The 14,583-nt window shown below is 37.8% G+C and overlaps 1 protein-coding gene across 1 annotated transcript in view; it reads left to right on the top strand.

The window, feature by feature from the left end:
* The window catches only part of MAP7 (microtubule associated protein 7), a 111,392-nt gene that overhangs the window by 59,378 nt on the left and 37,431 nt on the right, over positions 1 to 14,583 (top strand). Inside the window, exons 2-3 of the mRNA XM_085055645.1 lie at positions 2,893 to 2,961; positions 7,645 to 7,722. Coding sequence (XP_084911771.1) covers positions 2,893 to 2,961; positions 7,645 to 7,722 — 147 coding nt within the window. The remainder of the gene's footprint in view (positions 1 to 2,892; positions 2,962 to 7,644; positions 7,723 to 14,583) is intronic.

Below are 14,583 nucleotides of genomic sequence, written 5' to 3'. Positions count from 1 at the left end.
AGCTTTCTGTTTCATGCTGTGCCATATAGTAATGGCAGAGCTGAGAGAGAGGAGCTCTGCTTCACAGAAAAATATCCTTTTCTAACACTTTTTTATGCAGTTTTTATTCCCTTAGGTAAAGGTAGTGGTTCAAGATAAGCAGCAGAGTAAATATTAGGTAGTTAAATTATATTTCTTCTGGCATCTGTTAGGTTATTGAAACTGGTGTTGTCAATATTTAGGTGTGGATTTTAGGTGTTTAGTTGTCTGATTAATCTGTTTGTATCTTAGAGCAAGAGGTATTTTATGTGGGAGCACACCTACACTGGTTACTAAATATGTGTGCCAATTCTTGTTTGATATCCAGCATCATTAAAATTCATGATGTACCATCTGTTCTTTTCATCACTTGTCATATGAGTGGTCATATGAATGTGTATTCAAACTGTATCACAAAATATTCCAAGGAAATATTAGACAAGGAAACATGGGGAAAAAGTATTACTTCATGTACCTAGGCTCTTCAGCAAGTGTATTTTCTGCATGGCATTTAAACCAATATTTTGAAGTTAATGAAGTGTTGCATAATCCCATGGTACAACACTTGAAGAAAATAATGCACATACACAGTATGAAAGATGCAAAGAAATTTGTGCTGACACTGTTAGAACATCAGTGTACCACTAATGCTTCTAAACAGCATTTTTAGAATTTTATGACAGTTTCCCCTTCTGTATGATGCCCTAGGCCAGGCTGATGGGAACTGTGATGTAGTCCCACTGAGTTACGGTGGGACGTTTTCTGAGAATGTTCTAAATGGTTGATACATGCGAGAGAAAAGCTTGTTTTACCACTATCTTAATTTTGAGGGGGAGGTAAGATATATAGGGTTTAGAATCATAGAAGTGTTAAGGTTGGAATAGACTTCTATAATCAAGTCCAGCTGCTAACCTAACACTGCCATGTTCACCACAAAACCATGGCCCCAGGTGCCACATCCTCAAATTTTTGAATGCCTCCAGAGATGGTGATTTCACTACTTCCCTAGGGAGCCTGCTCCAATGCCTGACTACTCTTTTGGGAAGAAGTTTTTCCTAATATCTAGCCTAAAACTCCCCTGGTGCAACTTGAGGCCATTTCCTCTCATCATGTTCTTGTTGTTCTGGGAGAAGAGACCAACCCCCACCTGGCTACAAGCTCCTTTCAGGGAGTTGCAGAGAGCAATATGGTTCCCCCTGAACCTTCTTTTCTCCAGGCTAAACACTCCCAGTTCCCTCACCTCCTCCTCAAAGCGCTTGTGCTCCAGACCCTTCACCAACTCTGTTGGTCTTCTCTGGACACTCTCCAGCACCAGGTACTGTTTTTGATAATGGTAGATCCTACCAAGCCTGCTGGTGTAAGCATTCAGTGGTGCTCAAATTATCTTCCAAAAATCAATCCGTCTACCCACAGGTCAAACTAATCTTTCGTGTGAGGCCTTTAAAATGACAAATACTAAATCCTTTGTTGGGCTGCCTTTAAGGTGTTACAGTTCTTATTGTCATTTGGAATCAGTTTTTGTTAAGTTCAGCAGTGGTTATTTCTACTGATCGCAAGAGACTCAATACAGGTGACAGGGAGAGGAGTGTCTGTCAATTATTAAGCATTTCACATGTTTTTACCAGTGAAATGATGTGATTTTTGAACACTGCTCTTGGCAAAACATTGCTCTTGAACACTTAACATTTGGTAGCACAATTTTTCTATTTCCCTCACCCACCTTCCCCCTGCAAAAAAGGTACAGTACGTGTAACATACAGGTTCTTCCTGCTACCTTTTACTCTCTAAGTCAGTCCTGGAGCATGCCTGTGGAAGGAGGTAATCAAGGAAACAAAGACTTCATTGAGGCCATGAAGGGAATGAACTCACTGAGGCACTGAGTGTATATTGTTAAAGCTGACATGCATAAGAAATTGCTTGGAGCCTTCTGAAGAAAACTTGTTTTAATTATGTTTTCTAAAGTGGATCTAATACAGTAATGCCTGTTTAGCTTTTAAATCTGGAGCAATCAGGGTTTTTTCCAACTTTCATTTCTAGTGATATTTTTGTTCAAATGAATTGGTGTCTTTCCTCCCCTAAGCTTTATTTATAACTGTCTTTTTATCCTTGCCTGCAAATACTTTCAAGCTGTTTGTAGAAGGCATCTTAGAATTCTTACAGTCTGCCTTTAGGCTGTTCCCAGATTATGTGTTCTGGACTCAAACACTCCTATAGTAGAACTCTGGATACAAAGATGAGTAGTAAGATGAAAAAAATCAGGACATCTAATTTCTTGGCTTGTTTTTTAATTAGAGATAGATAATGAATCAATGATATGGTTGTGATTTGAGTAATAGCAATGAATCTTCTGAAGTTTTTTCCTTATAAAGGGTTGCTGAAAGGTCATTCAGAGCTCCAGAATTAGATCTTGTTCCAGACTGGTAGGGCCTGATCAAAAGTCTATTGCAAATAATGGGAATATCTCCTCAGTTAGATTTTATTCAGGTCATTAACAGTCCTCTCTTCAGTTCTGCTTTATGGGTATGTTAGTAATTTGTAAAGAATTTTTTACCAGTGTCTTGTACCATACCTTCAGAAACCTGGGATCTGCAAGTCACCTTGTATGTCTTATTAAAACACATTGTTAAAATGCGATCTTCTTGTGGCTCTTTCCTCGGCTTTAATCAGGAACTCGTATTATGGCTTCAATGTTTTCTGTGTAGCCTTTGGGGTTTTTTCTATGCAGAATTATGTAGAATGGGATTAAGGTGAAATCTTGGAATAGTCTGATTTTTAAAGGGAATCTAGCAATATATAAGTTGCATTGTAATAAGGTGAATGACCTATTGCTAAGTAAAATGGTTAATTGATATATTCTTTTCTTCTTTATTTTAGCAACTGAAGGTTCTGAAACACAAGATAAGAAAGTCACTTCAGGACAAAGTAACGCTGGAACTAAACCAGGTACACCAATTCCACGTGCTTCATGTTATAAGGTTGTTTGCCTCAGTGGTGTATGGAAAGTGGCTGTTGTCACAGGAAATTCTAAAGTTGGTTGCTTTTGTACCTCACTGTTTCAGTCAAAACTGGTATCAGTGACTGCTCATGCTTAGATAGGCTGTAATCTGTGATTGTTTGCAAAGAAGCAAAACTGAAAAAAATCTATTTATATTTTAATATAGCTTAGGAATGAGGGTTGGGAAGTGAGAAAAGACTACAGAAGCCACTGTATTTGCGTCTGTGCTTGAATGAGAATTATATGCTGTAGGCAGAGATTTGCAGCTTTGTATAAACGTGCTCCTGTTCAGGCATTTCTTCACTTATAACAAAGCATGCTACATTCTGTAATATGCTCTATTCAGCGGGCAGATGTTTCTCATTACTTCACCATACCTCATGGGTACGTTGTGTGGATTTAATTCACTGTTCATTTACACAGTTGAAAATTTATGTACTCAAAAGCTTAATGTAGTCCTTGGTGTCATGGGTCATGGCTCCACTTACATGTTTAGACCAAGATCTGGAAGAGTACTTAGATATCTAAATTCTGCTTGTGTTGCAATTCAGGTACCTGAGATTAAAGTATGCAGTTATAAATGATTTTGCTTAGATGCCTGAGAAAGCAGAGGCACTTGTGTTGCTGAGGGCTAGCCACATTGTGACATCCCCGTTTCAACTCCTTGACAGCTTGGCAGCTCAGTGACTGTTCTGTACTGACAGACTCTTCTCTGTCCCCAAACTGAGTACCTTTGGCCTATGTCCCCAGAGGGAAGGAATCCCAGTGCTGTCTGTGCTCTGATCACACCTCACATGCTCTGCCAGGCACTGCTAGGTCCTGCACAAAGCACAGGATTCACAGCTGCTCTCAATCAGATAGGCAGTGGGAAAAAGAAGAGAAAATAAAGGTAACATTACCTCCTTACACAGCAAAACCAGAGCTCTTCATGTTGGACAGTGTTCAATACTCACTTTATTCTGCAATAGTTTAATCCAGTTTTCATTTCTCAGTAGGGCATCCTAGCTGTTCCAATGTTCCTTTCATCTATGCTGGTGTGTAGAAAGGAATCCAAAATTCTAGGGGCTGGAGAGAGGAAAGGCAGAGTGTAGCTGATTGTTAATTTAGGAACTTAATTTCTACAAATATCTGCACTTAAGAGTTTGTTGAGTATTAGTTCTATAGAAAATTTGAAAACTTGCTTTACCCTGTTGTTAATATCATTAGGGACAAAACCTTCTTCTGATGTTTCAGTACTGAATTTCTGTAAAATACTGTTCATGGCTTCTAAGCTTTTCAAAATTGACTATTAACTTATTAAAATGAATTTTGAACTCACAATAAATGTTCCAAATATATGGACATATACTGTTTTCATATATAATTTAGAGACTTGATTCCCAGCAGCAGATACGAAATTAATTTCTCCTTTATAGAACTATGGCTTATTTATTCTCCAAACATGCTTATCATACAAAGGCTTAATTCTATGCCTGTTACATAAGTGAAGGGAAATAGGTTGCTGAGTGTGAGTTCCCACATATAACCAGACTGCAACTTCCAAAGCAGCATGTGGGTCTTCCTGGAGTGTTGTTTGTTAGGTTTTGCATATGCCCAGTTGGCAATTATTTCTCAAAAAAATGAGAAATTCTTGCAGGATTTGTTGCAGCTGACATGTTTCCCATCTCCTTTTGCAGTAACTTAAAGCTGATGGTCTGATGATGAATATGAGCAAAAGAGAGTACAAAGTCCTTTGTGTGTTTGTCCTAGTATTCCTACTGAATAAGAAGAAATGCCAATCCCCTAGGTATCTGCCTGGTGGGTTGTTAATGAGTGGAGACATGAGAAATAAAATGGGGAGCAGTCCCAGTGAACTTTCTTGTTTTGCCACAGTTTGAAGCTTTTGATGCTATGCACTGGATTCAGAATGCAGAACATCTGGATTCAGAATGCAAATGTTGGAGGTTGGGCTTGTAGCCAAACTATGAAGGATCATTTTCAAGGTGTAGAGAAGACATTTTAATTATCAGTGTGAAACTTGCACAGATAATATGTGCCCCAGCTTCTAGCAGGGCAAATGCAGTGATGGTCTGCTAGAAAGGTGTTTCCCTCATCCTTGTGTTAATATTGATTTAGTTCTTTGTGACCCAAATGTATGCAAAGTCGCTTGTTACTGAAGACACACACTCTGCATAGCCTGCAACTTAATGTGAATTCTTTAGGATTGTTCTGACATCCTGCGGTGTTGTGAGAGGAGCTGTTCTTGTGTGAACACTATCAGGTGTGTGATATGGAAAAAATAATTGGATATCTTTGAACAGCGTGGCAGAGGGCAACTTAAAAAATTTATTTTATTCCTTCCATTGCTTATAATTAGGAATTCTTAAGGGAGACCTCTGCAGTTTGCCTGTCTATGTAACCCTCCTGCCTCTTTGAAGGATTGTTGCCTCTCCCCAGTAGGGAAATCTCTCTTCTCAAGAGAAGGAAAAAAAACCAAAACCAAAACAACTGGAGAGATATTCTGAAAGAAGCAGGTTTCTACATTTTTCCCCAGTGCCTCATCATTTTCTGTCAACTCAATGTTACATTGACTTTGCTGACAGTCCTTGAAGGGAATCCTTGTTTTCCAGGGAAAATGTGCATTATTCCACAAGTACTAATTACTCATGCTACAGAAATTCATGTTTTGTGAATCTTGTGTGCCAGTCACAAGAGAGAAGGAATATTATTACCCTTTTGACCTGTGTCTGCATGCTGAAGGGACTGCATGCAAGTCAGCACACTGCTGAACATCAGCCAAATGCTAATGTACACCACGCTGTGGACAAATCTCTGCAGTGGCATGGCTGAGCATAGTGTCAGAAATGGCAGCACCCTGTGCTAGTCAGCCAGCATTAAAGTTTTGACCTGTGACTGGGTGACAGATTACCTTTGCCTTTGACTTGTTCACTTGTTGCACCTTTCACTGGGGCTGTTGCATTTGAAGGCTCTCCCTGCCAGCTCTGCAATGGGTTTTCTCCTTGCAGCTGTTCCTTTGGATTGCTATTAACACTCTTAATTGGGGCTCTAGTCTGACAGTTGTTGAGATAATAGTTTTTCACCGATGAGAGTTCAAGAGTAATTAAACTGGAGGTAGTTGTTGGTGAACTGGTTCACCCAAGAAATTCTGTCATGCTTATGCAGAAACTTCGGTTAGAGAATGAAATGCACGTTATTGTTTTGTTGGGGTTTTTTATCTAATGCAAATAAATGTTCAAAATTATTGTAGCACAGCCTCATTTCAGGGACTTATTTTGCAAATATCTTTAACCTCAGTTTTATGACCCATTGTATTGCTTGCTAATAACTTTTTTCATAGGTATGCAGCCTATACACAAGTAGGCTGACTCTACATGTTTTTACAAGTTGCTTTCTTGTGTATTCACACTGAATAGTGGAAAGGCTCTGTTGTCTTGTGCACTTTCATGATGACAGTATTCTAGATAGTTCTGTATCTTAAAATACTTAAAAACTGAGTTCCCCTCAATACTAAAATAAATCAGACCATTTATTTATACCCAGAAATATTTTTGATTTTTATGTGGGTTTTTTTGTTTATTGTGTTCTTATTCAAAGCAGACTTTTTCAGTGCTAGTGAAAAAAACATAAAACTAAGAGCTTTCCAGGTTTAACAGAGCAGGCTGAGTAGGAAATTAGTTTTGGCAGCGTGCTGAGATGAATTGCTAACTTGGATTTTGTTCCCTTTGTCTGGAACAGCTCCATTGCTGAGACTGGAAGTTAGCTAGCTGTTCAGCACTTTGTTGTCTTCCAGAATCATCACTGAGCAAGTGATGTTTTTCTAACCAGATCTGAATTTTTAAAGTCAAGCCTGGACTCTGACACAAATTTTTCGTATTATCCTTAGTCTTACTGCTGTGATCCAAGGGGCCAGTTGCAGATAGTTGTGAAGGACTCACGTAGCTGACTTTCAATCTACAAGAACAGTTAAAGCTATCACCTGACTTTACTGGTGTTATACCAGTGTATGCTGGTACTACGCATGTGGTGCCCTCACTGCCTTTAATGTATTTGCCAGAGTTTTTAACACATGTGCACTCAAGCATCTTTTGAGATCAATATCATGCTCTTTCCAGAGGCTCAGCCAGAACTACTCAGCCAGATCACTGTTTTGATCCAGCCTGTTTTGCTCGGGTGCTGAGGTCCTCGTGTCATGAAATAGGGCTTATTGGTTGTTCTGAGGCAATATCAATGGGAAGATGATGTTTTATTATAATAGCTTTTCCTGTGGATGCATTTTGGACAGACATTATGGCATAATAAACAGTATTTTTGCAGAATGCTCTCTAGCAGTCGAGTTGTTTTAGGCTTGGAAACACAACAGAACTTCTTCCTGGGTTTTCACAGGCAGTAGTCTTGCTGGGTATTCACAGCTAAACCTTAGTCTATTCTTTGGGAGTATTTTGCATCTTAAAAAATATGAATGCATTCTAGTTATGAATTTTCTGTGTTCTTTTAATAAGACAGATTTCTGAAAATGTGATCTATTTTACAGAATAATTAGAGTTGTTTAATGGCCATTTTCCTCCAAGTTTTTCTTTGGTAGTATTTGGTTTTGTGCTATGTGCCTAATACTCCTCTTCCGCTATTTGTAGATCATCCAACAGTACTAAAGGTTGATGACAGGCAACGGCTTGCCAGAGAACGGAGAGAAGAGAGAGAAAAACAGCTAGGTAAGGCCTTCTCTGATTTTTTTTTTTGTTTGTTTGTTTTTAAAGGACTATCATCCGCATGCAGTGTTATTGCCAGTTTACTTTTAAGGGCATTCAGCAAAATGACAATGCTAGAAATGCAATAGTGTCATTTTAGATACACTATCATATCTTAAAAGTAGATCTTTTAATTCATCAGTACTGTATCTCTCACCTGTTATATGAATGTGAATGAAAAGTAGGTTTAATTCTGAAATCATGCAAGGGAGCTTCATTGATGTGAATGGAATTTTGAAGTTTTAGAATATTTTATCAATTAAGATTAGACGACTTAAAATGTTGAATACCATAAAATAGAATTTCAGAATATGTTTCTAATGTATGCTTTGAATTTTTTAATGTAAACTTGGGGTACTTTTTTCAGGTAAAACCTTTAGTAGGTGTCAAATAGATATGTTTAATATCTTATGTCATCTGTGGCTGGGCAGGTATAACACAGTTCAAGTGAATAGTGAAGGTTACTTAACAAGTGACTACTGATGGGCAGTACACTGAGAATGATCGTGAGATAATTACTGAGAAGTATGGTGAGAGAATTAAGAATTATATGAAGCCAAATTGGTGGCTTTCTGAACAATCTTTGTGTTTGGCTGCCACAAAATTCTGTGGCAACTGGGAGGTTGGGAAACACAAGTATTTCCTCTTTTTTATATGTTCACTCTGATTTCTTTCAATGCTGAATTGTTCTTGGGACTTGAGGAAAAGAAGTTCTTTATTTTCCATTGGTAACTTCTGAATGTTTATAGAACTATATTATAACTCCAGCCAGAGTTATGCTGCTTTTTCTAAACTGAAGAGCCATGATTAAATGTCACCTAGGTCTTGATAGCATTTATATCCTCCCTTTGTACAGCACCTTATAACATTGCAGTAGCTATGCATAGCCATGCAAAACAACTATGATTGTTTTGGAGGGGAAAAGGAAAGCTTTGGTTTTGGCTTGCTCAAGGGGTAACATGACAGGATGTTTGCTAATCCCTGAAAAGCTGCTCCTCGAGTTGAGGTTGATGGTATGTGTAGGCTTAGTTTCTTCAGGTTTCAGAGCAGATGGATGTTACTGGCCCATTTTGATTAATTTTTCATAGACGATGGTTCCATGTCTTTTTTTTTCATAGGTTTGATCCTTGTGTGATAACAATGCTTTACTCAAATGCAGAGAAAGGTGCTTTCCTTGAATTTAACTCAACTTTGATTTTTCTAGCTATTGATAAATGTTATTTGTTACTGGAAGGACATGACTTCTGTTGAAAAATGTGCCATTTTGTGTGACATGTTTTAAAAGCAACATCAAAGCAAGATCAGGAGTTTTTGTAAGTTGACATGGAATCCTTTATTTCCAAGTGGGAGAGTTCTGCATGTCCCTGTGATGTATGAGTGTATTGTGTGTTCTTGCAAGAAGAATTATTTTGAACTAACAAGAAAATTGGAAGTCGCATTGTACTTTCATCTGTATATTTGCCTGCTATGATTTAGGAGCTGCCTCTTGAGATTTGTGTTCCAGTAGAGCAAAGCAATGATTTTTACGACGGCATGCGACTTTTTCTTTTTTTTTTTTTAGTGCAGAAACTAGATAATCAGTCACTCATGTCGTGTGAACCACAGCAAAGAAATTCCTAAGCTGTCTCTCTTAAACATTAAGTTGTATAATATCGTTACATAAATGTGTCTTGCTAAAAATTAGAGTTGGATTTCGTTAATACTGGGACATCGGCCATGCAACAGTAAAGCAACTAAAAGGAATGAATTTTTTTCAATAGAATTAAGTTGGATTTAAACTTAATTCCTTTCGTTTTGATTCAGGGGATCTGTCAGGTTTAGAAAAGACTTTTTTTAAACAGGAGTTGAGAATTTCAGTCATACATCAAGTAAAATTATTCTTGGCTCAAAAAAAAGAAAAGGATGGTGTTCACTTCTCTAGATGTAGAGCTGGTAGTAATTTTGTTTCGTACTTGCAGCAACTTGAGCTGCTGGAGGTCATTTTATCAGTCTTTTCAGGAAAATTAAGTTGTTTGACCCTTCTGTTAAGTACATATGGAGATGAGTTTAATAAGGATTATGTTTATTTATTGGGCAATATTCTGATGTTACAGCACAGTTGATTTAAGACCTTTCTTCTTCCCTCTTTTTTTGCTCTCAAGTTTTAATTTTTTTCCAGTTCCACTGTACTGTGATAAGTTGGCTTTCCTGTGGTAAAGTGGGTTGGTGTGTGCTCTGAACTCTTGAGCTTGCACCTGGCAATAGTATTTTAGCAGTCTTATCCTACTTAGCACACTTGGATGTCTAAGTCCTAATTTTAATGAGAATTCAGAAAGTAGAAAATGCTGTCATTTTTGTTGTCTGGATATATATCACGTATGTGTGCTGGGACTGTCAGTATCTTCTGTTTCTTGAGGATCATATTGTGCCACCTAATTGAAAAGAATAAAGAAGCTTCTACAAAATTGTCCCTTTAGTATATTCATGGTTTTGTTTTAAAGTTAACATCTGTCCTTTAAAATACAGATATGAGATCTCTCTGTGCGAGACTAACTGTTTTGGATTATGCAAGACAGAAATCCCAAGAGAGGCAGTGCTGGGTGAGGGTGATAGCTGTCAAATGGGACTGTTCCCAGAGGCCAGAGCAAAGGGAGCTGCCACATTTCTGGCTGCAGCTGGGCACTACAGTTCCTTTACCTGTGTCAGGCTGACTGGCTGTGTTCTGGCACTGGACGCTGAGATACACATATGTTGGAACTGAGTTGTTTATGAAGGCAAATGTGGTAAATGGCCTAGTCAAAATGGAAAATTTTACTGAAAACTACTACTTTTTCATCATGTGGACTTCACCCTTAACTGCCATACTGGTTGCATCTGTACTGCCAGATTAATCAGTGCTGAAGAGCATTTCCTGGTGCTAAACCTTAATTGTTCTTACTATTAAGCTGTTATGATGGATCCTGGCAGGGTTTTGGCTCCAGCCAATTAGCTGTCTGCTTGCTGATTCCCAGACAAGGTTTGGGAATTGGCAGGGACGGTCTGTGGGCTTTTCTGCATGTGTTGTTAAGTGCTGTCACCATTTTGGAGGGTAGAAGTTGAATAATACAGGTGAAAGTTGTGCCATTCCATTTAGTCTCTGGTTACATAGCAGAGACCTGGTTCTCCATAACTGGAAAGAAAAATCAAAACGTGTTTTTCAACAGGGAAAATAACTGGGATTTCAAAATGGGTTTCATTCTGATAACCTTAGGTAGTGGCCTAGCATAGAAGAAGAGTTTTCTTGTTATTACTTGGCAGTATCTCAGTCCCTGATTCTTGAGAAAACTGTTTTAAGTCTCACATCTGTGCATGTTTTATCTGCACTAATCCTGTTTGAAGACTGACCTTTTTTAACCACAGTTATGGTCCTGACAAGGACACATGGTTCATTTTCTGGTGTTGGGAACAAAAGATGGTAATACTGCCTTCTGACTTAAAACACTTCCTTAAATGAAGAGTTAATAATCTTAGTTTTTAGAATATGTCTAAATTTCAAGTTGGCTAAATTAGTTAAATTCTTAATATTTACAATGCATAAGATCACATTATCATATAGATTCCTCTCCCATTTGAAAGTGATCATTGACAAAATAATAACATTAATAAAAATTACAGGTTTTTTTCTATGAGTGAATTCCTTCTGGTCTATTTTCTTCCCTGGCACTTGGGGGCAGAACTTTATCCAACATTTCCACAGAAAGAAGCCCCACAGAAACTGGGAATCATTGACCCTAGCATATAAATAATTTTGGGGTCTTCCTGCAGAACTTGAATGTTGAAAGGGTTTATAAGACAAGCAGACAATTTTTAAGGAAGACTAGTTAAAAAAATTCTGTGATGAATGTCCCTCAGAGCATGGTTACTGGGGAAAGGTTGGCTCAGAGAATCTAACATTAACTTCAGCTTTAATTACAGCTCTGAAGTTCACCTTCTAATTCGTTCAGTCAGCCACTTCTGTGTAATGTCCTCATCTTTAGGTATGGTTAAAGCATCACCGATCCATTTTACTGCTAATGCAGCAAGGAGGCAATCACAGCCTCAGTGCAGAGCTGGCAGTGAGCAAAGGTGAAAGAGCGGTCAGAAGAGAAAGCTACTGCTGAGGTCAGTGCTGTAAAGTTAGAAAAGATAAAGACCGGAAAGATTGACAAAGACTATAGGATCTTTACTCAGGTAAGATGTCCATCTGAGGTGGATTTAAAAGGCAGGCTGAGAAAGCATGGTGCTAGACTGATCTGCCTTCACATAGGCAGTAAACCAGAAGAAAAAGGACTGAAGTGAAAAGACAGCAGAAGGGACAGAAAAGGAGAATCTGGGGAGGCATTCCTTGCTTCATGTAGATAAAAAGAAAATAAAGACACTTAATGCATGCTACTCCTTCCCTCACAGCCTAACACCCCTGCAAAGAATGTCTTTGTGTGTGTGATTGGGAAAAGGAACTACAAAATTATTTTCAAAAAAGAAACATGCACGGTTTGCAGCTAACATCTTCCACATTACATTAGTTAATACCACTGTAAAATTGATTGGTTTCAAGTCTTATGTGCCTCTTAATATTGGAGTGTCTCTTTCTTGATTGACCTTGTTTTCTCTTGCTCTGTTATTCACTTCAGAAGTATCACAAACACAGCCTTAATTATGTTGCTTTGTAATCTAATCCAGCATTACTAGTTTGCAAACAAGCAGAAGGTATTTAACAGCATGTCTAGGGCTCAGTTTCTAAATCTTGTTTTTATGCTCTAGTTTTGTGTCCTTGTATCGTGTGACTGTGTTCAAATGTATTGATTGTACTAAGGAATGAAATAGAAGATGGATCAGGCTGTGACTTTGCTTTGTACTTTCCAGCTTTAATGTAATTGTTCCTATGGAATTTAAGCTTCAGCATGCAGGTGCTATCTGAATGATGACCAACCTTTCCTTGAATGACTCTTGCATCTTGTCAGACAATGTGAGTTATTAAAAGCGAGAGAAGGATCATGAAGCTGTTAAGGCTCAGGCTCAAGAAAAGGCCTTTTTGTTGGATCATACCCACACTGGAATTCAGTGTTGGCTCAGCACTAGGCAGAGCTCGTAGCAGTTTCTGGAGATGCCATCATAAATGTTGGTATTTTTCCCTTCCACAACCTCAAATTGGCTGCTCTTTCAAATTTATTAGACCTTTTTAGAGATATCTTCAGTTTCCTGTAGGCTAGTCTGCTGATTCTTTCTATCAGCAAGGCATTTGATGCTGTGCTTTGAGAAGCGCACCTGTGTATTCAGAATAGACAGATTAATATCCCTAATTTTTTACCTTAGAGAAGGCATTTTAAACTCTTGAGTAAACTTTTTACTCTACAATACAATTTGTTCATTTCTGTCTGGGGTAGCAGGAAGATGTTTCTGCAAATTCATAAACAGGGACAAAGGAATGAAATAAAAACATGTTATTTTAAACTTCTTCTTTTTCCTGAAGATATCCTTATATTTCTAATTTCACTAACTTATGTCGCTTATACCTACCTTGTAGGTGACAAAAATGGAGCCCTTAAATTCACAGAAGAATGTCAGTAGTGCATACAGAAAGCAGTGAAAACATAGCAGATATTCTCCTTTGATTATCTACTAAGAAAAAATGTAGGAATTGATACTTGAAAAAAAAATTAAAAGTTTTAAAGATTATTTCTCTATATGAAAAGAAATTAAATTAATGAAAATAGATATTACACTTTTTTTTCAGTAAGCAGATGTGCCTTAAATCATACTTTCATGTGCTTGTTAAATAACTTGTTCTGAGCATAAAATTAGTAACTTCCTTATGTTATCAGATGGGCACATATTTTCTGCTGCCTTTTTCCTGTAGCTTAAAGGTGATGGAGTGATGCAGCTTTTGTATTTGTTATGGATCAGATCCATTATTTTTGTTTAAAATTATTCACGCTGAGCACTTCCATTTGCCTTGGAAATGGAAAACACACATTCCATTACTAATGTGTGTTTCTGTTATTGGGCTGTCTTGCCTTATTACAAAAGTGTGGTTTTTATCATCCTTTTTCTGAGAAGCAGAAAGCTGAAGGTAAGTGTTCTACCCAGAGGTCCAGCATTCTGATTGTCTTACCAGCACTAAGAATGTACATAAATATATTTTCAGCCTTTCTCTTCTTGAATTTAGTCCTAAAAGTTCAAATGCTTTATTTTCTTACTTTTTCTAAACAACATGACAGGCTGAAGCCTATGGAAATAACCATAAACAGTGTCTCAAGAAAGCCTAACCATTTACATTAATAACAGAAAGAAAAATAATCGCCTTGTCTTTTATAGGCAAATTAATACTCCAGTGACATCACTTAAGAAAGCTGTTGGGGTTTGTTTTTTGCTTTCTCAATTTATTAATTTTCAGTAGACAACCAAAGAGCTTTTTCATGCTGGGTCACCATTGTAAGCAGATTCCAGGCACAAAAGAGCCAGTTCATCACAGGATCTGTGGAAGTCTTGTGGCTCACAGCAGAGGCTTGTCTGGATATGGTCATTAGAGTCTGTATGTAAGTGACTATCAGTTAAAAGCCAGCATGCTGCAGCTAATGGATTTTCATGAGATGCATGCAATAATGCTTCTTAGATGCTCTTAGCTCTTTCAAAGAGAATAGATTTTTCAAACCTTCTGCAAAATGGTTTGATTGAATTCCAGTTTTGAACAGCTATGTTGTTTGGGTTATTTAGTGTGTTCAGGGTCTATGTAACAGGATGTATATGCTGGGTTTGGGGTTTTCTTGTGGTAAGTTGGTTTGCTTTGGTTGGGTTTTTTAATTCATTTATGTACCACTATGGTGAAAG

The sequence above is a fragment of the Lichenostomus cassidix genome, chromosome 3 (genome assembly GCF_008360975.1).
Source record: "Lichenostomus cassidix isolate B80296 chromosome 3, HeHo_3.0, whole genome shotgun sequence".
Lineage (NCBI taxonomy): Eukaryota > Metazoa > Chordata > Aves > Passeriformes > Meliphagidae > Lichenostomus > Lichenostomus cassidix.
The sequence above is the reverse complement of the archived record's forward strand: the minus strand, read 5'-3'. Positions and strand labels throughout refer to the sequence as shown.